The sequence below is a fragment of the Pristiophorus japonicus genome, chromosome 4, assembly GCF_044704955.1.
Source record: "Pristiophorus japonicus isolate sPriJap1 chromosome 4, sPriJap1.hap1, whole genome shotgun sequence".
Classification (NCBI taxonomy): Eukaryota; Metazoa; Chordata; class Chondrichthyes; family Pristiophoridae; genus Pristiophorus; species Pristiophorus japonicus.
Genome location: NC_091980.1, coordinates 210,223,112 through 210,244,005, shown reverse-complemented (window position 1 = coordinate 210,244,005; position 20,894 = coordinate 210,223,112). Strand labels below are relative to the sequence as shown.

The 20,894-nt window shown below is 44.9% G+C and overlaps 1 protein-coding gene across 4 annotated transcripts in view; it reads left to right on the top strand.

The window, feature by feature from the left end:
• Positions 1 to 11,258: 11,258 nt before the first annotated feature.
• Positions 11,259 to 20,894, top strand: part of hectd1 (HECT domain containing 1) — a 118,909-nt gene continuing 109,273 nt past the window's right edge. For 3 of the 4 annotated variants that reach the window (XM_070879032.1, XM_070879033.1, XM_070879031.1), the window contains exons 1-2: positions 11,259 to 11,472; positions 12,221 to 12,482. In XM_070879032.1, coding sequence (XP_070735133.1) covers positions 12,343 to 12,482 — 140 coding nt within the window. In that variant the 5' untranslated portion in view covers positions 11,259 to 11,472; positions 12,221 to 12,342. The remainder of the gene's footprint in view (positions 11,473 to 12,220; positions 12,483 to 20,894) is intronic. The other variant, XM_070879034.1, reaches the window with a different exon arrangement.

Sequence of the window (20,894 nt, the reverse complement as noted above, 5' to 3'; positions counted from 1 at the left end):
GGGCAGGGACACTTTCATCAGTGATCGCCACAGTACTCACCCAGGCATTGTAATGATGAAAGCGATAGCCAGGTTCCACATGTGGTGGCCCGGTATCGATGTGGACTTAGAGTCCTGCGTGCACAAATGTAACACATGCTCGCAGTTAAGCAATGCACCCAGGGAGGCACCATTAAGTTTATGGTCTTGGTCCTCCAAACCGTGGTCCAGGGTCCATGTCGAATATGCAGACCCGTTTTTGGGTAAAATGTTCCTAGTAGTTGTAGATGCGTACTCCAAATGGATTGAATGTGTGATAATGTGGGCAAGCACGTCCGCTGCCACCACTGAAAGCCTGCGGGCCACATTTGCCACGCACGTCCTGCCTTATGTCCTTGTGAGTGACAATGGGCCATGTTTCACCAGTGCTGAGTTCATGTCCCGTAATGGGATCAAACATGTTGCATCTGTCCCATTCAAACCAGCATCCAATGGTCAGGCACAGAGAGCAGTGCAAACCATCAAGCAGAGCTTGAAGAGGGTAACTGAAGGCTCACTGCAGACTCTCCTATCCCAAGTCCTACTTAGCTACCACATGAGACCACGCTCGCTCACTGGGATCCCACCTGCTGAACTGCTCATGAAAAGGGCACTTAAGACAAGGCTCTCGTTAGTCCACCCTGATCTACAGGAATAAGTAGAGCGCAGGCGGCTTCAACAAAGTACATATCATAGCGCAAATGTGTCACGTGAAATTGAAATCGATGATCCTGTATTTGTGTTGAACTATGGACAAGGTCCCAAGTGGCTTCCCGGCACTTTTGTGGCCAAAGAGGGGTGTAGGGTGGTTCGGGTCAAACTTTCAAATGGACTCATCCACAGGAAACACGTGGACCAAAGCAAACTGAGATTCACGGACTATCCAGAGCAACCCACATGGGACCCGACCTTCTTTGACCCCCCAACATACACACAAGTGGCAACTGACAACGCAGAACCCATCACCTGCAGCAGCCCAGCAAGGCTCACTACACCAGACAGCCCAGCAAGGCCAGCTGCACAGCAGCCCAGTGAGGGCCCAACAAATGACTCACCAAAACCAGCATTTACACCGAGATGATCAACCAGGGAAAGAAAGGCCCCGCATCGACTTACCTTGTAAATAGTTACACTATTGACTTTTGGCGGGGGGGGGGGGGCTGTGACGGGTGGGTGTTGTTATATATGTAAACCTGTAAATACCTTGTTTAACCATCAGAGGGCTCATCCCCTGGAGTCCCAAGGGATCCCACAATCTCTTGGGAGCACCTGTCGTTAAGGAGGCCTCACAGGCTGGAGAGGCACTCTAGAGACCTGCAATAAAAGACTACGATCACACTTTACTTTGAGCTCACAGTATCTAGTCAGACTCCTTATTCATACATAACAGTCAATATCTTAGTTATTGTCTGAAAATTAGGTAAATTCAAAATGAAATGTCATCAAAATTGCAAAATGTTCCCTATAAATTATGTCGTTGGTTCACTTTTACCTTTCTGCACAAGTGTAAATGGCTGCATTTTCATCAGTAAGAGACCATCAAGAAACCTTTCGTGTCTAGTCAAAACTTGTTATATAATTGAATGGCAAGTAATTAAGAGCTATTGATGTTTTCCATAGAATGGGAGAATATCGTTATATTTTTGGATTTTACTCTCTTTCTCTGGTGCTCTTGCTCCCAACAAACCAAAAAGTGACTTTACATACACAATATTTGGTAGTGTAGCATTGCATGGTTTGAACAGAAACCTTTAGCTTACATATGAGTCCTTTTATGATCTCCTAGACTATCAAACTGTGGTTTAGGCTATAAACTATAAAAGGTTTTTTGAAAGTAACAAAGAATGAATAGATAATATTGCAAAATACAAAACTTTACTTACACCGTGGTAAAAAATACAAAATATTTTGTTTCATATTCTTTCCATACCACTAGACCTAGATCAACATCTGTAACATAACTTGTGCATGGTTCTCAAACCCTTATTTTAATGACTTATGAAAGACTGTCATAAGGCTAACTAAGATATATATTTACTATTCTTTACTTTTCTTTTTTTCTTGGGTTCTTAATATTAAGTTATACCTTATATACATATAGATGTACATTGTGTTAGGAAGCTTCTGAACATGGATGTATATTCTGAGGCCATTGTACAATTAAGAGTACATAATATTTTATGAGCTCATTGTACAAGTAAATATACAAATCACACATTTGAGTGTACATTCCCATACATTTTTTATAGAGTCACAGTGCATTATGATTGCTCAGTATCTGTGGGAAGAGTGTATCACCACATCAGGTTGTTTCTCCTGGGGAAAAACATGCAGCTTGAGGAGTGACTGCAGCTTGTTTGGACTTGCGTTCTGGGTTTTGTTATGGTCAGGAACAATGGGAAAGGGTCCTGCACTGCATACTTATGGTCATATTGGTTGGGGTTGGTACTCTGCAGCAACCCGCCCATTCATCATGAAATCAGGAAATTATGTTGACTGAGTCTCCAAGAAGAGGCTTCAGATTGTCCAGTATTTTGCTAATTCCAGGCAGAGACCAAACATCGCCCCTCCATTGTCAGCTATTCCTCGTGTGTTTCACCCCTTAAGAAAAACTTATTAATGTTTGGGTTTGTTACCTGGAAGTAACAAAAATAGCTTGATTTAAAAAAAACAGAAAACACTGTAAAGACTTAGCAGACCAGACAGCATCTGGGGAGAGAGAAGCAGAATTAATGGCCCAGAAATCCCAGTCGGCTGCCTCCTGCGGGTGATTGGGTAAAAAAATTTTTTTTAAATGCGCACTTACCTTATCCTGCTGCACCCACGCGAGTTCCCAGTCCTGAGGCCTCCACTGACTGCGTGTTGCAGCACATGCATGTCAGGACGTGCGCAGCACTGGAGCTGCAGTCACATGGTTCTGGGCAGCCAATCAGGTAAAGTATGTTCTCATTTATAATAATGGGAACTCCGTAAGTTGGAGTTCCCATTATTAAGAATGAGAAACAGCCCCCAAAACACACACACACAACCAATAATTAAAAAAAGAAAAATACACGACATATTTTTATTAATTCAAATTAGTTATTTACGTGTTCTAAAAAAATATATTTTTCTGATTTTTTAAAGTTTTTTTTAATTATGGTTAATTGTGGGAAGGGTTTTTAACAAAATGTGTTTATAATTTTACTTTAAAATGTTTGTGTATTTTAAAACCCTTATGCCTATAAAAGTAGGCTATGTGCCTGCTTTTATCAGGTGCAAGCGTTTTGAGGATATTTGCTGGGCAAGCTATGGGTAAATCCCGCAATCTTGCCCTTGCAAATATCCTCGCTCCCAAGATACGGAGTATCTGTCAGCTTGACAGATCGGAAAAGCTGGTTTTCAGCGAGTGCACACTGTGCACTGAAAACCGGCTTTTGCGATGCCTTCCCAAGTCCGTAGACATTCAGTACAGACCCGGGAGGCTGGAATTTCTGCCTCATTGTTTCAGGTCAATTACCTATCATCAGAACTGAGAGGTTAATTCTGTTTCTATCTCCAGAGATGCTTGAGTTTTCCAGCATTTATTTTTAATTTCAGATTTCTAGCATCTGCAGTATTTTGCTTTTATTTTAATACTATAGCTGGAAAGATGCAAAATGTAAAGTCCTTACTCTACAGTATGAAACCACACGAGGCACATTCTGGGGATAAAGTCACTCTGTGACCTGAACTCTTTATTCACAGGACTCCAAAGATAGTGACCCTGCGTGGGACCTCCCTTTTTATACCTGAGTGATCAGGTAAGGAGTGTCTCCCACAAGTTCACCTCTTGTGGTCAATGTGTGCATCTAGGTTGAGTGTATACAGTAATACAGTGGTGTTACATTGTGGTTACATACATGACATCACCTCCCCCCACAAAGTCTTATTGGAATCATAGGTTTAGTCTTTCAGGTGGTCTACGCTCCCTCGTGGACCGCCGCAGTTGGGGCTCTGGTTGTTGGTCACTGACGTGAGTGTCTGTCACCTGTGGTGATTCCGACCTGTCCGGGCTGACCGCAGGGATTGTGCATTCTTCTGATTGCTCTTGTTGCTCGTTCACTGGCTGAACCTTTTTTTTTTTTACTTGGTCCAGATGCTTGCAGCATATCTGACCATTGTTGAGTTTTACCATGATGACCCTATTCCTCTTTTTGTCAATTACAGTGCCCTCAAGCCATTTGGGCCCCATGGCGTGATTGAGGACGAATACAGGATCATTTATTTCTATACATCTCCCCCTCGCATTAGGGTCGTGGTCGTCGTTTTGTGACTTGCGCTTGCCCTCAACTATGTTGGTCAGGACTGGGTGAATGAGGGACAACCGAGTTTTGAGTGTCCATTTCATTAGTAGCTCTGCGGGCGGGACCCCCGGTAGCGAGTGTGGTGGGGATCTATAGGCCAGCAGGAGGCGTGATAGGCGGCATTGTCGGGAGGGCCCTTGAATCCTGAGCATACCTTGCTTAATGATTTGGATCGCATGTTCCGCCTGGCCATTGGAGGCAGGCTTGAACGGCGCAGTCCTGATGTGGTTGATGCCATTGCCCGACATAAACTCTCGGAATTCATAGCTTGTGAAACACGGGCCATTATCACTAACCAGGATGTCCAGCAAGCCATGGGATGCAAAGATCGCACGTAGGCTTTCCACGGTGGTGGATGACGTGCATGAATTCAGAATGTTGCACTCGATCCATTTCGGGTACGCATCTACCACAATAAGGAACATCTTACCCATGAACGGGCCCGCGTAGTCAACATGAATGCGTGACCATGGCCTGATGGGCCAGGGCCACGGGCTGAGCGGGGCTTCCCTGGGGGCATTACCCAGCTGGGCACAGGTCGTGCACCTGCGAACACAGTGTTCCAGGTCTGAATCAATTCCAGGCCACCAAACGTGTGACCGGGCAATGGCCTTCATCAGCACAATGTCTGGGCGCTCGCTGTGGAGTTCCTTGATGAATGCCTCCCTGCCCTTCTGGGGCATAACTACCCGGCTGCCCCATAGTAGGCAGTTGGTTTGGATGGAGAGCTCATCCATCCGTCTGTAGAATGGTCTGACCTGCTCAGGGCATGCTCCGTGTGCGGGCACCCAATCCCCAGTCAGGACACATTTCTTAATCAGGGATTGGAGGGGATCTCTGTTTGTCCAGATTTTGATCTGGCAGGCTGTGATGGGGGAGCCTGCACTGTCAAAGGCACGACAGCCATGACCATCTCGGCGCTTTGCTCCGCTGCCCCCTCAGTGGTGGCCAGTGGAAGCCTGCTGAGCGCATCAGCGCAGTTTTCAGTGCAGGGCCGGTGCCGGATGGAGTAGTCATAAGCAGCCAGCATCAGAGCCCATTGCTGTATGCGAGCTGATGAGTTGGCATTGACAGCCTTGCTGTCTGACAACAGGGATGTTAATGGCTTGTGGTCCGTCTCTAATTCAAACTTCCTACCAAATAGGTACTGATGCATTTTTTTTACACCATAGACATATGCAAGCGCTTCCTTCTCAGCCATCCCATATCCCCGTTCTGCTTGAGCACGCGACCTGGAGACATAAGACACAGGTTGTAGTTGACCTGCAGCATTGCCCTGCTGCAACACGCACCCAACCCCATAGGACGATGCATCACATGTCAGAACCAATTTTTTACAGGGGTCGTACAGGGTCAACAACTTGTTTGAACAAAGTAGGTTTGGCGCCCAATCAAAACTCCGTTCCTGACAGTCCCCCCAAAACCAATCGCAACCCTTACGCAGGAGCACGTGTAGCGGCTCCAAAAACCTGCTCAAGTTCGGGAGAAAGTTCCCGAAATAGTTCAACAGTCCCAGGAATGAACGCAACTCCGATGTGTTGCAGGCCCTGGGTGCTCGTCGAATCGCCTCTGTTTTGAATTCGGTGGGCCGAATCCCATCTGCAGCAACCCTCCTGCCCAGAAACTCAACCTCAGGAGCTAAGAACAAACATTTAGACTCTTTGAGTCGCTGGCCTACCCGGTCCAGTCGGCGTAGCACCTCCTCCAGGTTGTGGAGGTGTTCCTCGATGTCTCGACCCGTGATGAGGATATCATCCTGGAATACGATCGGTCCTGGAATGGATTTAAGCAGGCTTTCCATGTTACGTTGAAAAATTGCGGCCGCTAATCAAATGCCAAACGGGTACCTGTTATAAACGAACAGTCCCTTGTGCGTGGTGATGGTGGTCAGTAGTTTGAATTCGTCGGCCAGTTCCTGGGTCATATCGGCTGAAGCGAGGTCCAACTTGGTGAACAGCTTGCCGCCTGCCAGCGTGGCGAAAAGGTCCTCCGCTCTCAGGAGCGGGTATTGATCTTGTAGGGACACCTGATTGATGGTGGCCTTGTAGTCGCCACAGATCCTGACAGAGCCATCCGCTTTTAGTACGGGAACGATGGGGCTCGCTCAGTCGCTGAATTCGACAGGCGAGATGATGCCCTCTCTCAACAGCCGGTCCAGTTCGCTCTCGATCTTTTCCTGCATCACATACGGCATCGCTCTGGCTTTGTGGTGCACTGGCCTGGCGTTCGGGGTGATGTGTATCACTACTTTAGTGCCATTGAAAGTCCCGACGCCTGTAGAGGGGGACGAAAACCCCCTCATTTTACCCAGAAGGAAAAGGGCTGTGGGATCAGTCTGTGCTGTGAATTGAAACCGATAACAGTTTGACCTTGGCAGAGCAGTGATTGGACGGGGGAGGACACCGGAGGGCCAATGGTGAGACAGAGTCAGCCCGAAGCATGGGGCATTCAAGCCAATGGGAGAGCACTTGCTGGAAAACTGGGACTGACTCTCAGCCATTATCGGACTATTGTCTTCCCCATGTTTACACTATGGAAGGAAATTATGCAGATCTTCAGAAAACTAGGGAACCCAAAACAAACCAAGGACCTACACAATGGCTACAGGAGGCCAACCCAACTAACACCTACTCAAACCTTGAGTAGGTTAGAAAAACTGAATTGGAGGAAAATTATGCAGACCTTAGAAACCAGGGAAGCCAAAACAACCCAAGGGCCTATACAATGGCTACAGGAGGCCAATGCAATCAACACCCACTCAAACCTTGAGTAGGTTAACATCAGTGGAAAAAAACCCGCAATAATCGAAAACTGCTGCATTTTTCAAAATCACAAAGTCCACCAATGAGAAGAATCGACTTCAGTAGGAGAGGCGGACTGGATAATCTGTCTATAAAAAGGGGTTTCTGACATAGTGTGGGTGGTTTTCCCTGTCCTCGTCATCCAACAACCACAACCAGCAAGATTCTCGACACTGAAGGAAAATCAGTGTCCGAAGATAGAAGAAACAAACCACTGGACTGCAGAAGGCACAGTAGTGAGTATAATCTCTGGTCCCCAGAACTCTCAACTCAGTTAGGCCAGGAAAGGTGGGAGGTTGGGCATTGTACTGCTAAACTTGTGTAAAGATTTTCGTTGTGTCCGTTTAGTGGGATTTAGGGGGATTGTTTTGTTGGTGTATTGCTGTTTGTTGAGATACACCTTGTCAAATAAATTGGAAGCCTTAAGTTCCTCTTGGAATCACCTTGTCTCAGTTCTATTGTACTACATCTCCTGATCGTGAGTCTTATGTCAGAACATTGTAAGGGAAGCTAGGAGCACCTCGAAAACGTTCAACTGTGTGTCACAGGCTAGGGAAGAAGGGGTTAGGAGTGTTTGACACTCACAGGTGCCTCACAGGCTAGGCATAAGCTGTGGGGACGTACGGGTCTCAAAACCCCCTTCATAAGCTGTGGACACAGTCTCTCCAGGGTACCTCACAGGCCAGGCATAAGCTGTGAGGGCAGAAGCCTAGAGACACCCCAAGGCACAACAACACTCCCTGAAAACCCCTTACACGCCAGGTTGGAATAGTGAATTGAATTGTTGTCGGACTTGTGAGCACGAACTTCGCTCCACAGATGACATTTCGTGAACATCTCCCCATTTCCAGTTCATCTCGGCTAACCAGCTCCTCCCCAACAGTGCGGGACCATTGCCCGGGCCAATCCAAATCGGTAGCCGATTCACTAGCCCATTGTGTGTGACAGCCAACATTGCACTGCCTAGCACCGGAATGATTTATTTCATGTAAGTCCGTAATTGTGTGTCAACACATGCTAATTTGGGTCTACTGGCTTTAAGTGGCCATAGCTTCTCAAATTGCTGAATGCCCATGAGTGACTGGATGGCCCCAGTGTCCAGCTCCATGTGTACAGGGATACCGTTTAATAAAACCCTCATCATCATTGGTGGCGTTTTGGTGTATGAAGTGTGAATATTCTCGGCATCCATCGATTTGCCCCAAAGGTCATCCTGCCTCAAAGAACCCTCTTCTGGTCCATCCGCCTCATATATTAGTCTGGTTGCAGGCTTCCTGCACATTCGAGCTAGGTGGCCACTGAGATTGCAATTCCTGTAGACAAACTGTTGAAATCTGCAAGATCTAGCTGAGTGTTTTCCCCCACACCTCCAGCATGAGTTAAAGTTTCCATTGTTGGGAACAAAAGGGCTATAGCCAGACATTCCACGCTGACTGTCCCTTTGACTGCTCTTAAGTACGCTATTCATGGGTGTCAATGGCCCCATCCCAGGCCACATTGTCCACTATGATGGTGTGAATGTCCGTTCAGCCTGCCATTGTCTCTGTTGAAGTCCTGCTCTGGGGGCTATTGCTTCGGACTGCCCCTGCCTGCCTGCGGGGCTCTGAGTCGCATTGATGTTAACTCCCTGATCCATTGCCGCGTTAGAGGCAGAATTGCGCGCGTATATTATTTTTGTCTCTTCCTTCCCCCACCATGAAAGTCTGAGCCATCAACGCCGCCGCTTCCAAGGTCAAATCCTTGGTCTCAATTAATTTGCGGAAAATTCCCGCATGACCCATGCCCTCGATAAAGAAGTCCCTTAGCATCTCCCCTCTCCAGGTGTCTGTGAACTTACAGAGGCTGGCCAACTGCCGTAGGTCCGCTACGAAGTCCGGTAGGCTCTGTCCTTCATGACGTCGGGGGGGGTGTAGAATCTGTGTCGGGCCATATGTATACTACTCGCAGTTTTGAGGTGCTCCCCGATCAATTTGCTAGGTTCTTCAAAGGTTTTGTCCGCCAGCTTTTCAGGTGCTAGTAAGTCCTTCATGAGCGCGTAAGTCTTTGCTCCGCAGCTGGTCAAAAGATGAGCCCTTCGCTTGTCGGCTGCTGCATTCCCCAGCCATTCTTTCGTAATGAAGCTTTGTGAAGCCTCTCAACAAAATCGTCCCAGTCTTCCCCAACACAGTACCGTTCCTCTGTGCTACCGGTGGCCATTCTCGTGGGTCGTGAATTCCCGTTTCTTGTCGCCAATGTAAAGTCCTTACTCTACAGTATGAAACCACACGAGGCACATTCTGGGGATAAGGTCACTCTGTGACCTGAACTCTTTATTCACAGAACTCCAAAGACAGTGACCCTGCCTGGGACCTCCCTTTTTGTACCTGAGTGATCAGGTACGGAATGTTTCCCACAAGTTCACCCCTTGTGGTCAAGGTGTGCATCTAGGTTGAGTGTATACAGTAATACAGTGGTGTTACATTGTGGTTACATACATGACACAAAACACTCCTAGAAATGTTCTTATAATAAAGCTATTCCCATTGATTTTATTCCACTAACAAAAAAGATTTTAATTAGCAATGTTGAAGTACAAATACAGAGAATGACAGCAGTCTATTTGACCATGGGATCACCACAGCAACGACAAATCCAGTCCTCACCCAACATCTACATATCTGTACTGATGGTGATCAGCAGTAGCAATACTGGCTGATTACAACCACCCAGCAGAGGTGCTGAAGCCCCAGCTGATGTTTTTGTTTTACATTTTGACTCAAATTTGCTGTATTTGCTTGCAATTAATCTTATTTTTTTCACTTTCAGTAGCTAAAATGTTCTCAAAATCATACGGTCTTTGTATAAATTATATGGGAGCTCGGTAAAAAGAGTTTGTGTGTGGATGAAAGTACCTCTAGGAGTGTATAGCTCACAGATGTGGACCATATACAGTAGACACCTCAAATAGCTGGAGAAATACCACCAACGATGTCACCGCAAGATCCTGCAAATCCCCTGCTAGGACAGACGCACCAATGTCAGTGTTCTCGATCAGGCCAAAATCCCCAGCATCGAAGCATTGACCACACTTGACGAGCTTCGTTGGGCGGGCTACATCGTCTGCATACCCCACACGAGACTCCCAAAGCAAGCACTCTACTTGGAACTCCTACATGACATGCGAGCTCGAGGTGGGCAGAGGAAACGTTTCAAGGACACCCTCAAAGCCTCCTTGATTAAATGTAACATTCCCACCGACACCTGGGCGTCCTTGGCCAAACACCGCTCTCAGTGGAGGAAGAGCAGCGGGGCGGGCGCTGAGCACCTTGAGTCTCGTCGCCGAGAATATGCAGAAAACAAGTGCAGGCAATGGGGGGCGCATGCGGCAATCCAGACTCCCCACCCACCCTTTCCTCCAACGACTGTCTGTCTCACCTGTGACAGAGACTGTTGTTCCAGTAGTGGACTGTTAAGTCATGCAAATCATCCTCGATTTCGAGGGACTGCCTATGATGAAATCAATGCGACTCAGTTTTACCACTGTTTTCTCAAGATAATCTGTTTGAAGAACCAACAGCAGTAAGCTAAATTAATCTATTTTGGTGATGTTGGTTGAGGAATGAATGGGGGCCGGGTCTACCTGCCGTACTTTGAAAAAGTGCCGTTGGATCTTTTACAACTAGCTGAACAGGCTTTCCCTCTCTGGAAAAACAGCACCTATGACAAGTGCTGGAATGGGATCTAATCCATAACTTTCTGACATTGAGCTAAACTTTCCTGTGTTCATTTTGTACTCCACGGTAACTGAAAAGAACGTGAAACTCTCATTTTTTTGCAAACAGAACCAAAACAAGATGGAAATCAAACGCACTATATTATACCATCTCAGATCTAAATTAATATGTTCAGTGACTTGTCTTGTTCGTTTTTGTAATGAGAGCGATGAAATTAATTCACCAGTTAAAATATATTAACTTCTATCATTTCCCAGGGTGTAATTCAAAAGGAGATTTAAAAATGTTTATTATTTTTCAAAGATTAAATAGGCACGCACCCCCACAAGAAAGGCGCACGGTTTGACGGCTGTGGGCGCCCATGGTATTTGTGTGACGTTCCCTGAGTGAAGGGGAAGGAAGCGCCGCTCCTCCTCCTCCGCAGTACGTGCCCCAGAGTCCCGGGCCGGCCGCACCAATACGGCGCTGCTCTCGGCCTTCCCCGATCCGGCAAATATTCGGTCCGTTCGGAGGATGCGGACAGGCGGGTTGCCGCAAGCCGCCCTACTCCTAAGCCGCGGATAAGGAGCTGCCGCCCGAGGTTTGCCTTGGTTGGTTCCGAGGCCCCAGAAGCCGGTGAGTGAAGCGGAAAATCCAGCCATTTGAAAGGGGAGCGACAAGGACAGGCCGCGGAATGTCCTGCCGGCCGAATCCAACTAGGCCCGCGGGCTTCGGGTCGAAATCGAGCCGCAGGCCTCTCGGGGCGGGCCTGATGTCGGAGTGAGGCCGGCGCCGAGTTGGGTGGAGGGAGCCCCCGCTGCACTCGACGCCAGTGAGCGAGCCGAGGAGCGGCGGCGACAGCGCCGCGGAGGAGAGGGAGGGGGGTCGGTCGGTGTTTGATTCGAGCCGGGACCTGAGCCTCTGTGTCCCGGGGGATGGGCCGGGCCCGGAGGCCGAGGCCGCTCGGGTGACTCAGTGTTTTTTTTAAACCTGTAAACCGGCCCGTCAGCTGCATCCGCCGCCGCGACCTTTCGATAGACCCGAGGAAAGTGGCTGGGCCCGAGCCGGGACCTGGGCGGCTGGGCCCGGGGGTTTGTTCCAGTGTTGAAGGGCGCTGGTCACTGACCAGGCGTTCTGGGGCCTGGGCTCGAGTGTCCAATTAACGTGGGGATGCGATCGGCTTTAGTCCGAAACTGGTTGTTAAATGGCGGCTGCGGTCCAATAACCCGGGGCGAAGGTGGATTCATTTCGGGAGAAAATCGCCGTCTAATTTTTGAGCAAACATTTCAGTTTTGGGGCTTGGGGGTGGGGGGAATAGATGCACCGATCTACAAGCAGCTGCACATGACTGGCAGATGGTAACATTTACTTCCCTTTTGATCAGGTTCATTCGGGCCAGTTGTGGAAACACGGCGATCTATTTTTGGTGATTTTCTTACCCACTTCAGTCTCTCACCTCGAAGAGAACATTGAGGGCAAATACTCACATTTTGAAGCGGCCTCGCCATGGCCGATGTGGATCCTGATACGTTGTTGGAATGGCTACAGATGGGCCAGGGAGACGAAAGGGACATGCAGCTAATAGCACTGGAACAGCTGTGTATGCTGCTTCTAATGTCCGATAATGTGGACCGTTGTTTTGAAACGTAAGTAAAAAATTATAGTGTGGATTTTGTGATACTTTTTATTTCTGTTAACTTTTCCTGGGTCCCAAATTTCAGTTCAAGTTGATTTTTTTATATTTAATATGTATTTCCATCTTGGTAGCTTGTTTTAGCTTAAATCATGTGTACGTGACATATTAAAGGATTGTGAAATACTGAAGAGGATTTGACAATGTTTCAAATGTGCCCTCCGATGGCCCCTGAACAAAGTCCAAAAATGTTTTATATTTCAAAAATACTAATATAACTCCAGTGCCTGCAGTATGGGGAGGTCAAAAGTAGTCAAGGAGACTGAGGGTCGTGGGGACGCTGCATATAGAGCTGCCTTGGCAGCATGAACAACAATGAGTTGCCTACTTATTAATGACTTGGAAGTCGGGATTCATATGGTGGGTATAGCAGAAATTCTATTCAAAAAAATTTAAAACACAACCACTCATATTGAATCAAGCAGAAAGCTCCTGCTTGAGATTTTGGACTTTCTGGTGGTACAAGCACACACACATTTTCTGGCTAACTTTTGAAATTTTCTTCACATTCAATGCTGTTACACTGAATGAAGACCATACTAATGCACTGATTTAGTCATAAGAATAATTAACAAAAAGTGAGGGATTTTTTGAGGAATAATAAATATGCTGTATCTCAGCTGTGTGAAATTGGTGCAACCATATTGTCCTCTGCACAATTGTTATCTACGTAAAACTGTTTTAAAATTGCCTTTGAGAAGTCTATGATTTGTACTGTTTTGTGTTATCTTGCAATTGCCATTTTCTATCACGTGATGTGAAAGAGCACAGTACAGCTTCATCAGAAAGTGACATTTGTGAAGAACTGGCAGTGAAGGTGATACAACTTCAAGGGAGAAAAAACAACTCCATGACAGCACTTTCAGCTTTAAGTCAGAAGGTTTATGCCCTACTCCAGAGCATTATTGAGGGATTGTTGCACTGAGATGTGCTATCTTCCAGATGAAAAATTAAACCATTGATCCTCCTAGATGGACGTAAAAGATCTAATGGATCTAATTCGAAGGGGAGTTCTCTTGGTGGCCTGGCCAACATTTAACCCTCAACCAAAACCACACAAATAAATGATGTGGTTACTTATCTCATTGCTCTTGGGGATCTTGCTGTGCACAAGTTGGCTGCTGTGCTCTCCTATTTAACAACAATTCAAAGATACTTCATTGGCTGTGGAAATGTCCTGAGGTGGTAAAAGGCACTGTATAAATGCAAGTTAATCCTTTCCACCTACCTACGTATCTAGGCTGAAATTTCCCTGATTTTTCTCTGAAATTGGCCACAGCTATTTTCTCTTTTGCCTCCCCCAGGATTTATGATTAGAAGTGGTTGGGGAGCGCAATTCACTGGCTTGTGTTGTCTTGTAGATAAAGTAAGCATTGATAAAGTCTCATGATTTTTTCCTCCTGTTTAGTATATTTGTATCTATATCTTTCCATACTCGGTGCTTGTCCCTCTTCCAAGCTTTTGGAACTTGGGATGGGGCAGGAACTTGGGCTGAGGTGGTGGGGGGAGGGTGTCAGGAACTTGGGCTAGGATGGGGGAGTTCTCCTATGTGGAATCGGCAGTCAGAATGACTCGAATTACACTTTGAAAAGTCACTCAGAACTTGGGCTGGGACAGTTCTAATTACACACTAACTGCTGGGTGTGTCTTATTCTCCAAGGGGACGAATCAGATTATGTGATCACAGAGAGCCAATCAGTATTTTGCTACTGCAACTAAGCACATCCTTTAATACACTGACTTTGTTTTGAATTGTTTCAATCTTGTTTTGTAACTCGTGACACTAAAAGAACAACGAAAACCAGATGGATGACATTACTGTGACTCAGCTTATGCTCTAAAGCTGTGATATATTTGTCTTCTGTATTTGCCTCCCTGTTTAGTTTCTCAGAAAAGACATGTGACTTGTTCCCAGATAACTGCCAATATTTTTATTGAGCTGACTAGAATGCAGTAGCATGTTGTCCTGTCCTGATTTTCGCCCCCCCCCCCTTTTTTAAAAAAAAAACAAAACTTTTTTTCATCCCTAACTGTAGGAGAGAGTGCATTGCCTTTTCTTGGCATCTGGACTGGCATAACTGAAATAGGATTATGATATGAGGGGCATCTGGATGCCAACCTGCAGCTTAGCATTAAACGGACGATTATGTTTAAGTAATAACACATTTGCTTGGCAAGCTGTATCTTGGATATGCTGCACAAACTTTCAATTGGATTTTGACTCTTAAGTAAAATAAAATTGGTAAAACAAAAGTAACGTACTATGCATGTTGGAAATCTGAAATAAAAACAGAAAATGCTGGAAACACTCGGGTCAAGCATCATGAGCGAGAGAAACAATTAACGTTTCAGGTTGATGACCTTTCATCAGAACTGGTAGATGCTAGAGATGAACAGCTTTTATGCAAGTACAGAGCCAGATAAAGACCAAAAAGAAAGGTCTGTGATAGTGGAGGGCAGGAGTGATTAAATGACACAAGTCATGATGGTACAAGGCAAAAAGAGGAAGTGATGAGACAGCTACCTGATGGGTCCAGAGGAGATATAAATAGTTACAGCAGAATAGTAGAGGGAGCATTGAACATCTGACAGAGGAATGTGACAGAAGGAAGGCAGGTAGATCCCAGGGGTTTGGACCACACTGCCAGTCGATTGCCAATAGGGCATCCCCAGCCCAAGCACCAGTAGCTCTGGTGCAGCCATCCACCATTATGCGCACCTGGGATGCAGTTGCTGTTGACAAAGGCATATTTTGATTGCATTGGCTCCCATATCATTAAAACCTCATCAACTGATAGCTCATGCAATTGGGAGGCACATATGGAGGTATATCATCACAAATTAAAATGGGTGATGGTGTGCACATATCTATCTGCTACAATTTTGTAGAATGTTATAAGGTTTTAAATTGGCTAACTTTATATGTTATGCAGAATGTCAAGATTCCAAATTTGGTATTCCAATGGACGCAGTTTTTCTTTTCTGCATCACCACTCAGTGGAAGTGGGAAATACTGCTTTTTGAACAGATGAGTGGATTTAATGTAACAAAGTACAGGCATCTCCACTGTTACCATTAATAGTGCTGCTTGGGTGGGCTGTCATGTGGTACATTTTAATGATGTGGCGGCCATTGCAATCGAAATATATTCTTATCAACAGCAGCTGCATTTCATATTTCAGAACCCCAACCAGAGTGCTCATAAAATATTTTCTGATAACAGTCCTAACCATAAACAATTGATCTCTGAAACCAATAACAGAACAGACCCAGATTTTCATGGGTCTTGTCATCTACCATTGGAGGAACTACCCTACTCTAGACATTTAGAGCCAGAACTTGCATTTGTATAGCGACTTTCACAGGTCCCAACATGCTTTCAAGCCAATTCAGTACTTTTTGAATTCGCTGTTGTAATGTGGGAAACACGGCAGCCAATTTGCACACAACAAGCTCCCACAAACAGAAACGTGATAATGACCAGAAGATCTGTTTGTGATGTTGGTTGAGGGATAAATATTGGTCAGAATGGGGTGCACATCCCTGCTGTTCTTCGAAATAGTACTGTGGAATCATTAACGTTCACCTGAGAGGGCAGGCGGGGCATCGGTTTAACATCTCACCTGAAAGTTGGCATTTCTGACAGTGCAGCTTTCCTTACGCTTTGGGAAGGCTAAGCACGCTGAGCTAGTTTGTCCTGTTGGAGCGCTTACACGGGGGTACTGAATTGTGTAATGGAGCGACCACTGTATCAATTCCAAGACCCATTGCAGTGTTCGACAGAGGTAATCCAATTTACTCAAAGTTGTTGCAGGTAATGATGCTGTGTGCTGTTTGTCTCCAGTAGGCTCGTTGGGATTGATTTGGAATGCAAAGACCTTCTTTATGAAATGCGCAGAAGACCAGGTCTCCCTATTCCAAAACAAACTCCAATCACCCGATAGCACATGGAGGGTGTTTTGACATTGCTCTCCCAAACCTGACATACAAGATAAAAGCTTTGGTAAAATACATAACTTATGTAATGTGCTTGGTAATATTTCTATGTTTTTAATAATCAAACACTGAAAACACTTGAGCTAACTTTAATTACAATACACAGGTTAAAATGTTGACTTTCCAGTATATTTTTCCTGTTTTGAGTATAAGACAGCCTCATTAGGCGAGTCAGAGCAAATTTACAATTCTATTCAAATTAGAAACAGGATTTACATTTTACGTCAGTGCTGTAAGGGTGATACTGGAATACAGTTGTAAAAAAAAATGCAGAAACTGTATTATAAGATGGGAATTTGTACCCGCGGCACAGATTCCAAATGTATCTTTCTGTTGCGTGTTTGTGGCCTGGGGGTGGACAAGACAACTAGATTCTGATCGTAATGGAAACAATTTGGGCCAGTTCATTATAAATTGTATCATTCATATTCATAGTCGGTCCCTCAAAATGAGGATGACTTGCTTCCACACCAAAATAGGATCGAGTTCACAGGTGTTTCAATGAAGGACCCGAACTACATCCTCAAGGGTGGAAGATGCCTGTGTGTGGTGGCCGTTGCACACCACACTGGCTTGACAGAGGTCTTGGTCCAGTGGCAAGGATTATCCAAGACGACTGGAGACCAGCTCTGCTACACGGACCTAGTGCGCACTCATATCGCAGTGTGGGCTTGCCCGTGCTGCCCCTGGGCCTCTGGCCCCAAACTCGCGTTGTATAAGGTGCAGATATATTATGGTCAAGTAGACAGATTTTGTGAACTGTGCCTTTTATTGAACATTAGCTTGGAATGGGGAGGGTGTTAAAGTTGGAGATCATCTTGTTAACAGTGATCACGACATAGTTCGTTTTCGATTAATTATTGGAAAGAGACCAGGAAATATCAACGGTAAAACTGTTCAACTGGGGAAGAGCTAATTTTCAGTGATATTAGAAGGGACTGAGCATGGGCAGATTGGAATAGGCGATTGCAGGGTAAAGCAGTAATGGATCAATAGAAGATATTCAGGAAAGTGATAGTTCAGGTACAAACTAGGCATATTCCTTTTGAAGGGAAAAGGTAGAGCATCCAAAGCTATTGCATCCTGGATGACAAAGAAAATAAAACGGAAGGAGGAGGCTTATGACCAAAAGTCAGAAGAAAGATTGTTAATAACTAAGATAATGTATGGAACCTACAGGGTTGTTCAGAAGCTTATTTTGTTGGAGCTTAGAATTCTTCCTCAAAAGGAACTGAGAGGATAAGATTGTAGATTTGTGCATGTCAACAGCCAGCTGTTATCCCACCCCCACCCTCAGCAAAGAAAAATCTGGCTGAACTCTGAAATGTGGCGTATTGGGCAGTAAATCTGATGTGATGTTTCAATACTGAGATTTCAGTAGTCACCCACTCCTAGGCTGAGTGTTGCGTACAAAAGCACATTTACCATGTTGCACTTGAATCTTCCCTGCAAGGCAGGTAAATATTTTTAGTAAAAAGCTCTTGGGTCCTTGCATCATATGAGTTATGCTTGGTTATTAATTCTGAGTTGGGAATATGAACCTATTAGAAATATAAAATGACTTGTATGGATTAATATTTTGAAAACGTGTGGTCACTGTGACACCCATGGATATCCTCAGCAATCAGTGCCAAGCAGAATGAAGATTAACATTTAGTCTTGGATGTTAGTTAGGAACTGAGCTGTACTTGTTTTGTTAGCTGAGAAAAAGCAACAAGGCCTTCCTGTTTAAAAAATTGAGGCCATTGATAAAAAGCATTAATAACCCCTACCCTCTGGACAATTTACAAGTATTGTAATGTATTTGAAGTACAGTGTTAAGCACTGTCTTGAGTACTCAATATTTTTAAAATTTTTTCACAGATGCTTCAAAGTTTAGGAGGAAGTTGTGGAGGCTGTTCCTGCACCTCACCAAGTACTAGGGGAACTCTTTTTTTTTTCCCTCAATTTTTTTTCTTTCTCTTGCACCCCCTGTCTGCCCCAGGCCTTTGGGCTCTTGTCAAACAAGTCCAATTCCATGGGAAGTTCTCACTGTTGGGTATGTTGCCTTGGAGTCCATTTTTGTGGCTTTGACTGTGGGGAATTATAGGGTCACAGCTGATTCTTTGTTGGCAAGTGTTGCTGAGTAACGAACAAGTGTGTGAATCACAGTCCATTTTCCCCATTCTAATCTTGAGGCACTGGGATCATGGGATCAATACAGTGTCCTTACCAATCATCTGGCTGGCAGCTAACTGAGAATAGATGGGGGATCTAACTTTTTTCCCAGTTTTGCTGCATAAATAAGAGACTCTGGTTTTCTGAGCTCCATTTTATTTTCAACTTTTTTTACTTGAATGTTGTGATCATGCTGGTTATGATTCATCTGCTAGTAGCAGGCTCCTGGTACCTTGCTGAATGGCCATGACTCAACTGATTCAATTGATTTCTTACTGAAGTGGCCATTCTTTCAAGTATGCTATTAGACAGAGTGTTGACCAGCTATTTGACATTTGGTCAGGGGTTATTGAAGCTGAGCCTTATTCTGTTCCCTGGTGCCCACACATGTTGATTTTCCAGCAGGGGTTGGTGGATAGTAATTGGAACTGGAACCTTGATGGTTTTCTTCCTTCTTTCCTCATGGATACTGATTCATGCCCCCATTGAAATCAGCTAACACAGCACAGACTGTCAGCTTTATTTTGCTGCATTATTTGGTGATCTGTAACAGTCCATACATCTTGTATTGGCTTTTCTATCCCCAGAAAAGGTGATCTTGTTTTCATATTTTTTTCCGTACAGTAGTTAAAGCTCAACTTGATGCTGTTTAGAAATACCATTTGATTTATGCTGACATAGTTTGAATCAATTTAGTCTATTGGTGGGACTCAGTTTACAGGTGTTTATTCAAAATGATGATGTTCATCTCTGTCATGTGTCCTCCATGAGAAGGAATAACCATCTGTGGCTAACAAAGGAAATAAGAGAGGGTATCAAATTGAAAACAAAGGCATACAATGTGGCCAAGATTAGTGGGAGGCCAGAGGATTGGGAATTTTTTAAAAGCCAGCAGAGAACGACTTCAAAAAAAAATGATTGAGAGGAAAGATAGTTTACTCTCATAATTTAACATGAAATATAAAAATAGATAGGAACATTTTCTACAAGTACGTAAAAAGGAAAAGAGTGGCTAAAGTAAATGTTGGTCCCCTGGAGGATGAGACTGGAGAATTAATAATGGAGAACAGGGAAATGGCAGAGATGTTGAACAAATATTTTGTGTCGGTCTTCATGCTAGAAGACACTTAAAAACATCTCAATAGTGCATAATCAAGGGGCAATAGGTAGGGAGGAACTTAATACAATCAATATCACTAATGAAGTAGTATTAGGTAAAATGTGAATGAAGGCAGACAAGTCCCCTGGACCTGATGGCTTACATCCTTGGGTCTTAAGAGAAGTGGCTACAGAAATGGTGGATGCATTGGTTGTAATCTACCAAAATTCCCTGGATTCTGGGGCGGTCCCAGCAGATTGGAAAATCGCAAATGTAACGCCCTTTTAAAGGTGGCAGACAAAAAGCAGGAAACTATAGACCAGTTAGCCTAACATCTGTCGTTGGAAAAATGCTGGTGTCCATTATTAAGGAAGCAGTAGCGGGACATTTGGAGAAGCATGATTCAATCAAGCAGAGTCAGCATAGTTTTATGAAAGGGAAATCATGTTTGACAAATTTGCTGGAGTTCTTTGAGGATGTAATGAGCAGAGTGGATGAGGGGGAAACTAGTGGGTGTAGTATATCTGGATTTCCAGAAGGCATTCGATAAGGTGCCACATAAGAGGTTACTGCACATGATAAAAGTTCACTGGGTTGGGGGTAATATATTTGCATAGATAGACGATTGGTTAGCTAACAGAAAACAGAGTAGGGACAAATGGGTCATGTTCCAGTTGGCAAACAGTGACTAATGGGGTGCCGCAGGGATCGGTGCTGGGTCCTCAATTATTTACAATCTAAATGACTTTGCTGAGGGGACCGAATGTCTCGTAGCCAAGTTTGCTGATGCAAAGATGGGTGGGAAAGCAAATTGTGAGGAGGACACACAAAATCTGCAAAGGGATATAGACAGGCTAAGTGGGCAAAAATTTGGCAGATGGAGTATAATGGGGAGGAAATGTGAGGTTATCCACTTTGGCAGAAATAATAGAAAAGCAAATTATAATTTAAATGGAGAAAAGTTGCAAAGTGCTGCAATACAGAGAAACCTGGGGGTCCTTGTGCATGAAACACAAAGTTAGTATGCAGGTCCAGCCAGTAATCAGGAAGGCAAATGGAATGTTGGCCTTTATTGCAAGGGGGATGGAATATAAAAGCAGAGAAGTCCTACAA